This window comes from Austrofundulus limnaeus, unplaced genomic scaffold (genome assembly GCF_001266775.1).
Source record: "Austrofundulus limnaeus strain Quisiro unplaced genomic scaffold, Austrofundulus_limnaeus-1.0 Scaffold365, whole genome shotgun sequence".
NCBI classification, from domain to species: domain Eukaryota; kingdom Metazoa; phylum Chordata; class Actinopteri; order Cyprinodontiformes; family Rivulidae; genus Austrofundulus; species Austrofundulus limnaeus.
In genome coordinates this window covers 372,608-388,719 of record NW_013952767.1, presented here as the reverse complement: position 1 = coordinate 388,719, position 16,112 = coordinate 372,608, and the positions used below count along the sequence as shown (strand labels likewise).

Here is a 16,112-nt window from a genome sequence, read left to right as displayed (position 1 = left end):
CCAACTCCAACTCCAACTCCACGACGATAAGCAAACTGCAGGAAGTCTTGATGTGTGCTTGTTTGCTTACTCGGGTCAACAGGAGTCTCTCTAGGACCTTCATGATGTGGGATGTCAGGGCAACACGTCTATAGTCATTGAGGGCTGATGGGTGAGTTTTATTTGGTACTGGAACCAGACAGGATGTCTTCCACAACACTGGCACCTTCTCCTTGGTCAAGCTAAGGTTGAAKAAGTGTTGCAGAATCCCACAGAGCTGGTCTGCACAGGCCTTCAGGACTCTGGGGCTAACACCTTCTGGACCTGCAGCCTTGTTCTGGTTCAGTCTCTCTAGCTGCCTCTTCACCTGACTTCTAGATACAGAAAAGTGGGAAGGGGAGGGAAAGGGAGTAGCAGCATCTCCTGATTTAGTTGAAGACAAACTTGTGGATGTAGAARAAAAGTCCATGACTGAGGTTGAAGATAAAACATCTGAGGTTTGACAGGAAAGCTGTGGGTCAAAGGAGGTGAGATGTCTGTTTGGCTTGGGGCAGGAGATGAGGAAGATGAGCTTGTTCCTGAGCTGAACCTGTTGAAGAATGTGTTCAGCTCATTTGCTCTGTCCAGACTTCCATCCATCCGATTCTCCTTTCGCTTGAAACCTGTGATCTTCTTCATCCCTGACCACACATCYCTGAWATTGTTCCTTTTCAGTTTACTCTCCAGCTTCCTTCTATAAACCTCCTTGCTGTTTCTGATCTTGACTTTGAGCTGCTTCTGTATACTTCTTAATAATTCCCTGTCTCGATCCCTAAAGGCTCTTTTTTCTTGTTTAAAAGTTCCTTTAGCTCACTGGTGATCCAGGGTTTGTTATTAGGGAAGCATCTCACTGTTCTACTGGGGATGGTGTTGTCCACACAGAAGTTTATATAGTCAGTCACACACTCAGTCATGGCATTTATGTCATCTCCACGTGGCTGGCAAAGAACAATCCAATCTGTAGCTTCAAACATCCCTGTAGGGCTTCTTCAGTTTCCTGTGACCACTTTCCCACAGTCCTTGTAGTTACAGGTTGTCTCTGAACAAGTGGTTTATATTCTGAGCAGAGATAAACAAGGTTGTGATCTGAATTACCCAGARGAGGTCTTGCATTGGCTATATAAGAATCCTTAAGATTTGTGTAAAACAAATCCAATGTCTTGTTTGCTCTGGTAGAGCAGCTGACAAACTGTTGAAATGTTGGCAGTGTAGCAAAGAGTGAGGCATATATATTCTTCTCTGCTCTGTTTAGGATTTCTCCCTTAGACAAGAATTTCTCTGATGGATATTCAACTGGGCCAATGAGCTAACAGAAGAAGTTGTGAACGACAACGTTGATTTTCTGCACCATTTCAGTCTGCTTGTAGTTTAGCAATGGCAGCGGAGGAAGTGAATGAAGCCAGTCCATGTTGACAAGGCTTCCAAATTAAATTAAATTTGTCTCATAAAACCTGCAGCACTCATTTACAACCATCTCGTTAAGCTCAGTTCTCCTCTCTTCCCATTGGGAATGGTTGTTTACAGCACACGTAGTTTCCGGTTAGCTTCTTAGCTTAGCTTCCTTCACGGTCGAGCTGGCGCGCTACATACTTTCCAGCCAAACGTTAGCAATTGGATAAATCAGATCCAATCATTTTAAACGTCAACAGATTCCACACCTCCAGCAAGAAATCACTTCTTAATAGCCAAAATTTCAGACCCCCTGTATGAAGCAAAGCAAAGTACAAGCTTAACATACCATTACCATACCATGCTTACCATTCAAGCGTACCATTGTAGCCACATTAACAAACAAAATATATAATTGCTATAAAAAGTGATACTTCTTTAAAAATAACAAAAAGACTCCTGGTTTTCGCGTTAGCCTCAGTAAAGAATGTAAACCAGATGAATGTAATTTCTATACGCCTGATTCACGTTTTTGATGCTGTTAGTACAAAATGTTTCAAAAGAATGAAAATAAAACAACTTCATCCTTGAACTCAGCATTTAAAAGCTTTTCTATTGGCAGACTTAAAATATATAAAATGTACACAAACTTCAAGGGCAAAGAATATCAAAAGGAGCTTTCTGCATGTGTGAAGTGTAGGGCAAGTATGGGAGGAATGACGGGTGGGTGGGGGCTTCTATTCCCCACGGTGCCATCTAGGGAAGCTTCTGGGCCCGATGAAGCCATCTGAATGGATGGAATGTTTCTTCAGACGTCCTAGAAGCACTTTCTTCCACCACAGGACCCCGCTTTGTCTATTCTTCTTCCAGATTCACTAAATTATCCTTCGACCGCTCCAAACATTCCACCACATTCCAAGGAGCCCCACATTCCCTTTTCCTCTTCAGCCAAGATCACCAAACACCAAATCCACCCCCGTTCCCAACACCAACACCTGCTAAACCGCCCCCCTCCTCACCCCCACCTGTTTTCCCTCCATCATTCTTCAGCACGGATGGACCCAAGCTCAAGAAAAGACCCTCTCTTTTCTCTTTTCACTGCAACCTGAGGAATTTGTGTTATTTTGGATGAAGGAATGCCCTCATTCTCTGGCTGCTGCACCTGGCTGGTACACTGTGCAGCTTTGAAATGAAACCGGGGAGAGCCGACGTGATCCTCCACCTGCACGTTCCACAAGCAAGTCTGTATGGACCCATCATGAGGGTCGAGATGTCTGGATCTGACAATATGATTACAGGTATACGGTGCATATTTATCAGCAGGTGGGCAATTTAACACTAAATAGTTTCTGCACCGTGTCTCGGCCGGCTCAAGCTGCTGCTCCCGTGACCCAAATCTGGAACAAGTGGAAAATGAATGGATGGATGAAAAGTAGTATATAAATGGAAAATAAACAGTTTTCAAAGAAAGACATCATTAGGAGCACTTTCATTAGTGGTATATTATTAGTTTTTGTTTTTTCTTATCATAATTTACATTTCTGTATGATACAATACCATGGCAGAGCATAGAAAAATCTTAAATGGACTTTACATGTAACCATATTGAGCATTATTTGATTTCTTAGCAAGAAGAAGTTAATATTAAATTATTTCTGTTTGTGTCAAACTAAASGACAGTGGGCCAAATGTGGCCCACTATAGCATTTTATGTGGCCCACGACAGCTTTAAAGATGTCTTCAAGCAGGGGTTCTCAAGCCATTTGGGTCTGGGGATGCCTTACAAGGGTGAAAAGAATTACAGGGACCCCCTCATAAACCCTGTGCTGTTTTAAAAGATAATATATTGTTATTTCAACCCCTAAATGCTATGGGAATATATATTTTTATTACATTTATCATGTTTGTTTTATTAGTTCATTGCTCTCCATGCATTTAAAAAAAATCAAATTAACATTTTAGTAAAAATATTTGAGGACCCCCAATATACCTCTCGCGGACCCCAGTTTGAGAACCTCTGTCTCAATGAAGTGGTGTCCAAAGTCAGTCCTCAAGGGCCGGTGTCCTGCATGTTTTAGGTGCTGCTCATGGTTCAACACAGCTGAACCTAAGTAGTGCTTAATTACTAGGCCTCCTCAGTTTGCCGTCAAGGTCTGCAGAGGCCTACTAATTAGGCACTCCTTAGGTTCAGCTGTGTTGAACCAAGGCAGCTCCTAAAACTTGCAGGACACCGGCCCTTGAGGACGGACTTTGGACACCACTGTCTTAATGTCTTAAAATAAGCGTAAGCTGTCAGAATTTGTAGTGTGGTGGAACCCATAATGTAGGCAGACACGATGGCTTGAATGTAAAACCCCAAAAAACTGATTTATTAAATAATGAAAAAAAAGGCTGATGTGGCAGCAAAGGACTAACATRAATAATTATGAGACATAAAAACGAACAAGGCTTGGAGCATGATAAGGCAATGATCCACTGGGGCAATGGAGACAAGAGGATGATTGGGGAAGTGGAAGCACCTGGGTGATTACAGAACAGGTGTAAGTGGCAGAAATAACAGAGAAGCTGACTGAGGATAACATCACAGGAAACAAACAAAAAAAACAACAACAAGAAATGAGAAAAAAAGACAAGAGTACCAAACAATAAACAGTCTGAAAAATATTAACAAAAAAACATAAAACAAAAATCATGACAAAAGCCCAGCATTAACCATAAACTACATCTCCCATAATGCATGTTGATTATTTTACCTGTACGAGACARGGAATGTGATGTTTCGTGTTCAGTCAGGGTTAAATACAACTGGCCCTTTGAGGACCACCATAACGGTGAAGCTGAGTTCGACACCTCTGGTTTAAAGAACACAAAATTGTTTATTTGCCATCCTCCATTTTAATAGAAAACTGTTTAGGTTTTGTGTCTTAGCCTAAAAGTATTGTATATATTCCTTATAAAGAATATATTTGCTGTTAAGTCTGAAAGTTGAGCAGCCGCGCTGGAAAGCATCACCGTGAAGCTGAAGTTCGGTATTTAGTGTCATGGCTGAGTACGCACATTCCTCACTACAGAGAAATGTGTGTTTTCTCCGCTGAACTTGAAGACTCGCTGATGAGAACTTTTTTCTTTTCTTTTTTTCTTCTAAATCCACAAAGTAACATTTCCTGACTTTTCATCGGATGTCACTTTGTTACATAAACACTTGAGGCTGGACYTCTTCCTACCGAGAACACTGATAAAATTAATGCTGTTTTGATGATTTTAGCTACTATTCTGCTTGTTTTAACAAAAAAATTTGAGTTAAATCATTCTTTAGAAGTTATTTATCACTCAGCATCCTCTCAGAATGTAATTTCTCCAGATGTTATTTTACTTTTGTGGTTCATTCTCATTTTTTTTCCCAACCAGTCCTGCTTTCTGTTTCTTACACTTTACTAATCACCCCACCTGTCTTTGGTAATTTGTTATTTCTCCAACATTTAAACAGGATTGTATTCATTTTAGATCCKCGTTGTTAGTTTTATTTTCTGGCATGTTAACTACTGTTTGTGTTACAAAAAGTGCTGCCTTTAGGCTTTTTGTGTTCCCTGACAACACAAAGCTTTCTGTTTAATTATTTGTTCTTCGTCTACCCATTGTGGCTGCATTAGTCCTTCACCGTTTCCACACAACAACGTGACACTTTTGGCAGAGTGGGCTCGTATAAAATGGCCTTTTCAACAAGTCAGCTCAATCTGTTTGTTTGGATTTATTGTTCTAACGTTAACATTTAAGACTCAATCCTCTTTGTAAACACGATGTCAGCAGGAATCTTCTTGGATTGCACCTTAAACCCCATTCGGTGATTTGGCAAAGCAAACCAAAGTTTCACAAATAAATCTAGTGAAATTCATCCGTACAGGTAAGCCCCTGTCTCGCATTCAGTCTTTTTAAAGATTGATATTTTTCAGACTTGTCCTGAGTGTCTTATTGTTGGTTTCATTCAGGCAGCAGGTTCAGGCAAACAAACCATCAGTGAAAGGAAACAAAAGGCGCACACACACAAAACCTTCCAGTTCTATTTAATCCTGAATAAACAAGACGGGAATCTGTTGAGCTGCTCTGTTCTGTTCCTCTGAATGGAGAGGCTGAAGACCACACGCTTACTCAGCATTGATTTAGAGAGCTGCTGTGATTTAAAACTATAGATCTGGCGATGGGTTCCATTTCGACTGAGACACAAGTAAACACACAATCCCTGTGAATTTGACCTACTGTGAAATCGTTTAAACACTGCATTTGGAGGTGATGATGTTGCACATAACTATTACAGAACAGTTAGACTCTTGTCTCCTTTGCAATGAAGTACTAGAGCGTATGAATGATCGTCTCATTTGTCTCTGTCTCTGTGATGGACATGCAACCTGTCCATGGTGTACCTCACCCTTCACACAGTGACTGCTGGGTATGGTCACCAATGGCCCCCGTGATCCTGAAAGAAGCAGGTAAAGATAATAGATGGGTGGATAGTAATAAATGAGTGCTAGTCCATTCAGTTCAAAGAGGTCACAGAGCTAATCAACCTTAACCAACACAAAAATGACTATAATTTAGACAAGTTTATTAAAAAAAATGCTTTGTTTGTTTTGATGTGGTCCTTCACAATACATAGTCTGACTGAGACGTCCAGCGGGTTCTGATGTTATCAGTCCATTAAATGGACGTTATTAGCGGTTATCAGTCCCATAGAATGGCTTCAGTCTGTCTCGACTGTGCCTTCTAGCAGGTTATCAGACCCATAGAATAGCYTCTGACTGTCCCGACAGTGCCCCCTAGTGGATTAATGTATGAATGACATTGAATGTGTAAATAGCCAACGAGTTCTGATGTTATCAGTCCATTAAATGGATGTTATTAGCGGTTATCAGTCGTGAGACATCTCACAATATCACATACGATTGAGCCCTAGTTTGAACAGAACAGTTACAACATTGTCCATCATCTTTACCAGCCTCATTATTTCAGGGTCACGGGGGTCACTGGTGCCCATATAAAACAGTCACTGTGTGAGGGGCTGGACAGGTCACAAAGTCCATTACAGGGACACATAGAGACAAACAACCATTCACTCTCTCACTCACACCTTAACAGTCATGGTCTGTGGAAGGAAACAAGAGTGCCTGGAGAAAACCCATGCCTGAACGGAGAGAACTCTACACAACAAGGTCCCAGGCCGGGATTCGCTCTGACAACCTTCTTGCTGAGAGGTGACGGCTCTACCAACTCAGCCATCATCCCGCCCACTTACTAATATCTGAAAGTTTATTTCAAAACATGTTTAAGTTCCTGAAAATGGACAAAAAAAGTTGCCACCTAGATGAAAGGTCACACACTCCAATGTTTCGTTGGATCGCCTTTAACTTTGATTTTATCAGGCATTCTCTGTGGCATTGTTTCAGTAAGCTTCTGCAATGTCACCAGATTTATTTCCATCCAGTGTTGCATTAATTTTTCACCAAGATCTTGCATTGATGATGGTAGAGTCTGACCTTCTCCAGCACATCCCAAAGATTCTCAATGGACTCTGCGGAGCCAATCCATGTGTGAAAATGATGTCTCATGCTCCCTGAACAACTCTTWCGCAATAAGAGCCTGATGAATCCTGGCATTGTCATCTTGGAATATGGCCGTGCTATCAGGGAAGAACCTGGTCATTCAGTATATTCAGGTGGTCCAGCTGACCTCAATCTTTGAGCACCTGAACCTAGACCTGACCAACTGCAGCAAGCCCACATCATAGACCTGAGCTAAATCCAGGTGGATACTTTCTCTTTTTTTTTGGCCAGGAAGTGTATTTCTGGCATTTAGGRGCTATCAGAAAGTGTATCCTCGCTTTATATTCAGAAACAGATTTTTAAAGATGATCATCTTTAATGTGAAGGCAGACGTTACCGGCACCTCAAAACAAGGACAAACCGTTTAAGTGACAATAGTTCATCAGTAGGCAGGTGGTTTTGTCTACCAACAGGGACAAGTGCAATAAACTATGCTGCTAATAATACAACAATAATAGTATTGAATACAATACAGTGCAATGCAATATTAATATTAATACAATAGTGTAATAACTGATGCTGCAAGCGGTTATTCTCATTCATTGTGCATATAGGATACAACATAATGTGCAATAATTGAATGCTGTAAGTGTTCACTTCATTTTGTATATATAGGAGAGCTTGGATAATGTAGATTATTAGCTTTCAAATTTAGTTTTTTGCTTTATATTTAAAAACTCTATTTTTTGCACGGGGGGGGGGGCTGTAAACCAATTTCGTTGCATAATAGTAAAAGCATAATGTGTATTGACAATAAAGGTTCATTCATTCATTCATTCAAAACAAGCTGTGACATGACCACATACTACTGTTCACGTTACACAAAACCTCAAAATTAAGGAAAACAAATGTGAGGCAGTGTCAGTGTTTTAGACAYGTCTCAGCTTCAACACCTGATGCGAATGAATGACTGATTAAAAGGTGTAGAACCTGCTGAAGGACTGATTTAACCACAGAATCGGAATCGTGACCAAAAGTGCACAACACTGATTTAAGAGACTTGTGGTTCAGTCAATAAYTCATAACATCAGTGCACCTTTAAAATATTAAGTTGGATTTTTGAAATTCCCAACGCATGCACAGTGAGTCTATACAGCAGGACAGTCCACGTGTGCTTAGACGCACACACACACACACACACGCCCCCCTCCTGCACACATGGGCACACCTCCTCTCCAAACAAGCTCACATCAGCAAGCTCATAAATATGTCCTGCCAGCTCAGAAATAAAAATACATCACCCACTAAACTGATCCCATCACATCACCATCTAGTGTCCTGAACTGGAAGTAGGAAAATATGGACCGAAAAAAATCCGGCTGCGTGCAGAAACCCACGGAGGAAGACGGTTTCAGTGTTCAGCTGTCAGACTAAACAAGTCCGAGTAACTTAAACTGGAGATTTATTTACTTTGGTGGAATTTTTTTAAATAAAAAATGGGCAAATTTARGTAAAATGTGTGTGATATATTCCGATCTGAGCTCGGAATAAACTGGGAGAAAAAAAAAAATCCAAACTCACCAGAGAGGCTCTCCAGCCGTCCTGTTCTGTGCTGCTCTGTAAACTGTCAYGTGTAGCCTAAATAAAAAGCTACTCAAGTGGCAACATGGCCGGTCCTTCTAAATAAACAAACTGCCCTTCAGTCAAACATCATCCTCAGAATCTGAACAACAAGCGCGCTCGTTGCGTCTTTACGCACTACACGTTTCTCTCTGGTCAAAAATGTTCATCAAACGGAATCATTTCAGGTGGCAGAGACTTATTCAGCACCCTGGGTTAAAAAAAAAAATAAACCGAGAAAGGATTCTGTCTCCCCCCACCACTTCTTCTAACACAACTTTTGTTAACAGGACTCACTCCCCCCCCTCCTCAAAAAGAAACTGTGGACAGTTTGCGTGAAAAATCRGAAGAATTTCCCTGCCTGGGAAACATTTAACAAGCCTTTAAGCTGTCAGGAATGTTGGTCAAAGAGGGGGGAAATATGTTAATAATGTAGGCTACTGCCATACCAAATATGGCAATATTGTTACGTCTGAGCTCTGGTGCGCATCTGGAAACGCTTACCTCCTCTGAATAAAGGCACCGGAGTGCCAGAAATAGACTCTTTTAAACGTATTTCTGTGAGGCTCACAGAGAAAAAAAACCCACATTGTTATTTTAAACAAGGCAACGTGATATAAAAGTGTAAATAAATGTTTTTATCAACAAATGCAGCACTGAAATCTGACACTGAAATCATTTTATATTAAACCGTCTTATTTTTTTAGCAGCTGCACTTTGTGTTAACACTGTGGGGTGTGCCCCATGTTTATAATCACATATATTATTACATTTCTCTCGGTATAATTAAAAAAAACTGCAGACAAAGTCCAACAATACAGCCGAGTTGATAGATGTGAGAAGCGAGCGGATGAGGAAAATGAAAGGGAAGATAAACAAGTAGAGAAAAATGTGAGATGGAAAAGTGTGTTCAGATGGGATCCAGGAGAGGGAAAAAATCCATTTGAGCAAGAAAAAAAAATAAAGAGAGAGAGAAAGGTATAGACAGGGTGGAGCTTGGGTCTTGGATGGAAAATGCGCCGAGAAACATTCCTGRCATTCTTTGGCCACAGTTCAGTAGGCACTACGTCAGCTTCCCACTACAGTATATAAGTGTGGAGGTGGCCAGACTTCAGCAGACTGCAAGCGTTTCACTGAGAGTCTCATCTACTCTAAAGGAGACTCAAAAGTTAGAGACGAGCAGCAAACAGAAGAGACAAACGACTGACAGGGAATATCTAAAGGACTTCTCCGAAGACAAACTTTTCTTAAAGGACCCCTCTTTACGCGTTATTTGTCCAAGATGCTGATGCCTACTTTTGTCCTTTTCTTCCTCGGAAGTCTTCACCTGGTGAGTTTTTATTCTTTCACTAATCATAGATTGCTTGTAAACCAAAGAGAGGATGAATGTGCTGCCTTGTTTTAACTTTTCCCGTGGAGTGTATAGTCTAATCCCGTGAATGTCCTGTTGTTTGTTCAGGTGCTCTCCTCCTCCTGCCCCTCCATGTGTCAGTGTCCCCTGGAGATGCCGAAGTGCGCACCTGGCGTGAGCGTGGTCCTGGACGGCTGCGGCTGCTGTAAAGTTTGCGCCAGGCAGCTGAAYGAGGACTGCAGCCTGACCGAGCCCTGCGACCACACCAAAGGGCTGGAGTGCAACTTTGGGGCCAGTCTGGCTGCTCCCACRACTCGAGGCATCTGCCGTGGTATGTATACAGACCCATCATCTCCAGATGTGCGTGCTTTTGAATTAGCGTGGAGTCTTTTATCGAAATAAAAGAGGGGTGGGCTTTTATTCAAGAGTGGGATCCGAGTGATTTCAGCACTGAGGAATGCAGCTAGGGAGAAACTAGTCAAAACCTCAAAGCCCACTGATGGGAAAGAGACTCCTCAGGCAGCCTGAAGAATTTCACAGTTTAACTGATCCTTATCTGGCAGCCATGTGATGACTTTAGCAGACTTCTTTGAGCAGAGCAGGAAAGAATAACATTTCTTTCCTTCTGTTTTTTTCCCTCCTCTCTCCCCAATGCAGCCAAGTTGGAAGGCAGACCCTGTGAGTACAACAGCAGGATTTACCAGAAYGGAGAAAGCTTCCAGCCTAACTGTAAACACCAGTGCACATGCATCGATGGAGCGGTGGGATGTGTCCCACTGTGCCCGCAGGAGCTCTCCCTGCCCAACCTGGGCTGTGCCAACCCCAGACTGGTCAAAGTAGCTGGCCAGTGCTGTGAGGAGTGGGTGTGCGATGACGGCAAAGAGACAGACATCTTAGAGAAGATCTTTGGCAAAGACAAAGTGAGTGATGAGCAGGAAAAAGACCTCACCAAGAAGAATGAGCTCATTGAGATTTTCAAGGGAGGACTCAAGTCCCTACCTGGTAAGAACAGAAAGTTTCATTTTGAATTGAAAATTATTTTCGTATGAACGCTTGTGCAGTCCAAACAGACAAATCATTGTTCGCTAATGAGTTTATCCCTTTTATTCACAGCATTCAGACCACAACCTGAATTCCACATGTTCGACAGCCAGAAGTGCATCATCCAAACCACACCTTGGTCTCCCTGCTCCAAGAGCTGTGGAACTGGCATATCCACCAGAATTACCAACAACAACAGCGAGTGCAAGCTGGCCAGAGAGACCCGAATCTGTGAAGTGCGGCCTTGCACCCAGTCACCTTACTATAGCCTTAAGGTGAGTTTGAACAAACCATGTCTGAGTGYTACAGAAGTGTGCATAATACTGGAAACACACCACTGCCAGATCTGTGTGCATAACTAATCCCGCTCCTCGTCCCTTYTGCAGAAAGGAAAAAAGTGTAGCAGAACCAAAAAGTCCAGCCAGCCATCGAAGTTCACCTACGCCGGCTGCTCCAGCGTGAAGAAGTACMGACCCAGATACTGTGGATCATGCGTGGACGGCCGCTGCTGCAGCCCCCACGACACCAGAACCATCCGGGTGAAGTTCCGCTGTGACGACGGCGAGACCTTCCACAAGAACGTCATGATGATCGAGTCCTGCAAGTGCACCTACAACTGTCCACACGCCAACGAAGCCTCGTACCCCACCTACCGCCTCTCCAACGACATCCACAAGTTCAGAGACTGATGGGTGACGAGCACCCCGACCCCTCAGTGCGACAAAGATCAGCAGCATCACTGGCAGCCAACGGCAGTCTAAACAAATGCAGGGGTGTACAAAAACTACCACCTTCTTGTTGTAACTAGATTCCCAAGGAATTGTGGGCTTACATCATGAGGACTCAATGAAGTGCACTGTTTGCTGTGACTACATCAGCATTCTTTATCTAAACTGCTTCATATTAATGGAGCATCTAAAGTAGCTTCGTCATGGAGCCAGATGTAATTAATATTTGTACATTAACGCTAGTTGCCGATATATGTATATTTTGATCCTTTTATTTCAGACATGACCCAGACTGTAGACTTGTGTGCATATGTAGGTATGCACATGCGCTATTTCAATTAGCCTACCATCTTATATCTTCAGAATAAGACAACGAAATGTAAACCCTCGACTTGTTTGACAAGTGTGTGGTTTCATTCATTTGTGACGTGGGCATTATTGTTCATGCTTTGTGGCAGCTATTGATCTCCCTTTGTAATATATATAAACGAAACATGTCAAAAGATGAATGAATGTTTTTAATATTGGTTTTAATATTATTTATCTAAAATATGTAGTTACTTTTTTTGGATATTATGTRTAATACTGGAATAAATTGTAAAATGGTTTAATTTTATATGCAATAATAAAACTTATTTATGAAATATGACACTGCTTTAGTTTGGCCTGGTCAATCTTTACTGCATAACAGCAAACAAGGAGTGGAGGCGGGTACCTTAAAGCCAGTACTGAAGGAGGAACTTGTCCTGTTATGTCATTCAGTAAAACCAAATGATTCACAGGGGGAAAAAAACAGCAAGCAGGGTCGGCGTGTTTTTATATAACACAAACTTGGATTCTCCATCTCCTGACTTTCTGTGCTTTGGAATGCCATTCTGCTTTCATTTGATCTGGCCAAGCCATTCACTTGACTGATTCGGAGTGGGGGGGTGGGGGGGCAGATTAAGACCATGAGTAGCATTGAGTGTAGGAGAATGCCAAGAATCTTAAGTGCTACCCTGAATGGGCCGGGATTAGACACCATGCAAAAAAAGACAATGACCATAATTGTATACAATAGGCTGTATACAATTAATGCATTCCTGCTTTTTTCACCTACTACCAAATTGACCCAATTCATTAGCAGCTGCCCTTAAAAGCGAGTTTCATTCGTCTCTGCAGGGTCTTAAACTCCAGAAGTCTGCTAAATAGTTGTAAACAACTCTTAGGAGCAGGAAGGGCTCAAGTCTCTCATTTGGCTTCCAGATATTAACAAGCATGAAGAAAAGGGGAAGACCACATTGAGGACASGGAATGGAAATGTCCTTATCACTTTAGCTGTCGTTTTTACGGTCACAATAGTCATAAAACATGCAATGTGAAATTAATGATTAAATACGACTCTCACAAAGTGTATGTTTTGTTTCTCGCTTGGTTTGATGTTCGCAGCTGCACGGAACAAACGCCACCAGTGCTCTTTGAACCGGGGCACCGAGCACACGGCTTGGGGGCAACGACGGGGAAGAGCTTCTTTTCAGATCCAGGTAGAGGGAGCGGCTCAGGAATGCAGCAGTGGCTCAGAAAGCAGACATCCTGATGGGCGGCAGATGTTGGAAAATATTTCAGAGCAACATGTTCACTTTACCAGAGAAGCCTTTCCAAATTTATACAAGCACTCCCCAAGTCTCATTTGTATCCACACTAAAGGGCAAATCATCTCCCCCTAACTATTAAAAGTTTGCCAATCTAACACTACACGGCCTCTTCAGCTTTCCTGCATGGCTCCTGGCAACAAGTCTTGATCGAGCGTGTTTAATAACAGGCTGAGGCTTTGATTGAGCTGCCGCACAGGATGTACCCACTGAAGCTGACATGAAAGGCTTCTGAGATTTACCTAATCACAAAGATGTGTGGCTGCCCTGCTGCAGACAAAGTTTACAGTCAAAACACTTTCAGGGAGACCTGGTTTTGCTCTTTTTGGCTTCCTGCAAAAAAAAAAAATCCACCTTGTCCCTCAAAGTTTGGTAACTGCCATGCTATCAATCATTTATTTTGATAAGAGAACGCAGCTTACTTGGTTATGTAACTAAATCTGCATGCTATGTGAGCAACACTGTCCATCATCTGTCGCATTCCTTTATGATGTCCAGACAAGCTCAAAAATCCTGGGCCTGTTCAGGGAGCCCAAAAAATAAGGTTTATTGTAAGAGTGAAAGTGCAACATGCCAGCAAGCAGAGAAAAAAAAAAAAACCCTGCTAAAACGATCAAAGTCTCAGGCAAACGAGACTCTCACACAGCCCTGCAATTAAATCACTCCACCACTACCTCATTCCCTGAACCTGAAACGTGTTTATATGACAAAGGCTTTTGCATTAAAGCTCCATCAAGGACTACGTAATGCTGCACAACCAGGAGCTCAGAGGACCAGGGGTGGACATTACAACACGCTGGCTGCTGCTAAAGGCTGATGTCAACCATTTTACGGCCCCCCTGTCTATAACCCCAGGTTAATATTTACTGTTGTGCGGGCAGGGGGTGGGGGAATGAGGTGGTTGGAGTCTGGTCACAAATCCAGAGGCAGAAACTAGCTTTATAAAGTGCCATCTGCTGGACGAGAGAGGAAACAGCCGTTTCTGGGTAAACATTGAAAAACTCACCAAGRCAAAAGCTGACATAAACAAGCACTTATATGTTTTTCGGACATTTAAGGTTCAACATTAAATGAAAAATCAATGACGTAAAAGAAGTTATTTCAGGGTGTGGGACACGTCAATGCTCTCAGCGTGACGGCACACACATCCGTCAAACTGATGCAAGTCCTCTGACACCACCCATCCCAGCCCCAGTTGTAATTGCATTAAAAAAAATAACCGATGAGCAGATAGGGGAAATTAGTTTACTCCCTCGCAGGTCGTAGGACTGTTCTTGGCTGTCCCTAGATGGCTGCTGCTGGCTACTGAAGTGATTTGTTTGCTCCGACATGCCAAATGTTGATGGGAGAGGCAGTGTTCAGTCTTTGGGGCGTCTTACATCACCACCCAGCGGGATGGATCATCTCCAGGGGGCATGCATAGCATCATCTGAGCTAACTGTTGGCACAGCTGCTGTTCCTTTTGAAGGTTTATTTTTTTTTGTTAAGAATTTTAACTCTGAGCTATGAGACATTAAAAAGTACAACAATTTCTAAACTAAAGGAATGTGTCAAGTGTTGTGTTGGAACAGGCAACTTAGTAAAGAACCAGTTTTAAATCAGATCCTTGGGGATTTTAAACAACCTATCAAATAATGATAATTAAAGCACAGCACTTTATATGAAGGTAATGAGAAATCATTTGTTTTGTTTTTTTCACAAATAATACATAAAAGGCTGGTTTCTTGAMAATGATTTTAAAAAAGTTTTTTAAAAATGTCTTAAGTGGTGGGGACCCACATTTGTGCCGAGAATCGTGGATTTTCCAAGACGTTTGTCTCCTCTAAGCTGCATAATTATGATGTGGTTTCCACTATTGTGAAGGAATGAAGACTTTTAGGGCCTTCACTATTTTATTAAAACACAATTTACTCTCTAATTCAATCAGATATTTAGCTTGCATCTTGTGATTCGGCTGTGTCATGGAAAAAAAGGGCAACTGGGTTGGATTAATGCAATTACATGTGCTTTATTTGTGTTGGTGCAAACTGGCAATTATGCATGCAAGYAAAAAGCATATTAGGACAAATGATCACCATATGTGCCCTGATGTTTAGTCTTTTTCTTAAACATGATACATCATTTATAATTGTAAAGATTTCTTTTAAATACTTATCTGTGTATTAAAGGGGGTATTATGTTTTTACCAGTCACGTAGTTAAATTCTATAACCCAATCAGCTAGAAGACTTATTCTTCTTCGATGGAAGGATCCACATCCTCCAGTATATGGTCATTGATTAGGAGAAGTTATGTCTTACATTCATTTAGAGAAGATTAGATATACTGTTAGGGGATCTGTAAACAAATTTTTTGACATTTGGCAGCCATTTTTATCTTATGTAGAAAAACTTTCGGCAGATAAYTTTGTGTAAAGGTTAAATATTGTTTCATTATACACAAACCTGTTCATTGTATCACTTGTACGAATACAAGATCGATTTTGGTTGTTTCAGTGGATCCGGTATAGGAGGGGAGGGATGGGAGAGATTTTGGGGGTGTGTGTTTTGTTTTGTGTTTTTGTAAGTCTGTTCCTTTTTGTGGTTTGTTAAAAAAATTAATAAAAAGACCTTGATCAAAAAAAGTCTATAACCCAATCAAGTAATTCTGTTTTTAAAAAGCTGTATACATCAAAATAAATTTGGTTTTGTATCATAGTCACATTTGAGCCGGAAAAGGGCAGAGTGCCTTCTCCGGGTCAGGGGGGTCGCCCTGTCTCAAGTGGAGGAGTTTAAGTATCTGGGGATCTTGTTCACGAATGG

General features: G+C 41.8%; 2 protein-coding genes across 2 annotated transcripts in view; one reads left to right on the top strand and one right to left on the bottom strand.

Annotated features, from left to right (window-relative positions):
* LOC106528250 (N(G),N(G)-dimethylarginine dimethylaminohydrolase 1) overlaps positions 1-16,112 on the bottom strand; it is a gene marked incomplete at its 3' end in the record, with an annotated part of 131,245 nt that overhangs the window by 73,930 nt on the left and 41,203 nt on the right.
* On the top strand, positions 9,670-12,330 carry ccn1 (cellular communication network factor 1). The gene is made up of 5 exons (XM_014023376.1): positions 9,670-9,891; positions 10,021-10,243; positions 10,570-10,914; positions 11,026-11,228; positions 11,340-12,330. The coding sequence occupies exons 1-5, from the start codon at positions 9,844-9,846 to the stop codon at positions 11,640-11,642; spliced, it is 1,122 nt and encodes a 373-aa protein (XP_013878830.1). The 5' UTR covers positions 9,670-9,843; the 3' UTR covers positions 11,643-12,330.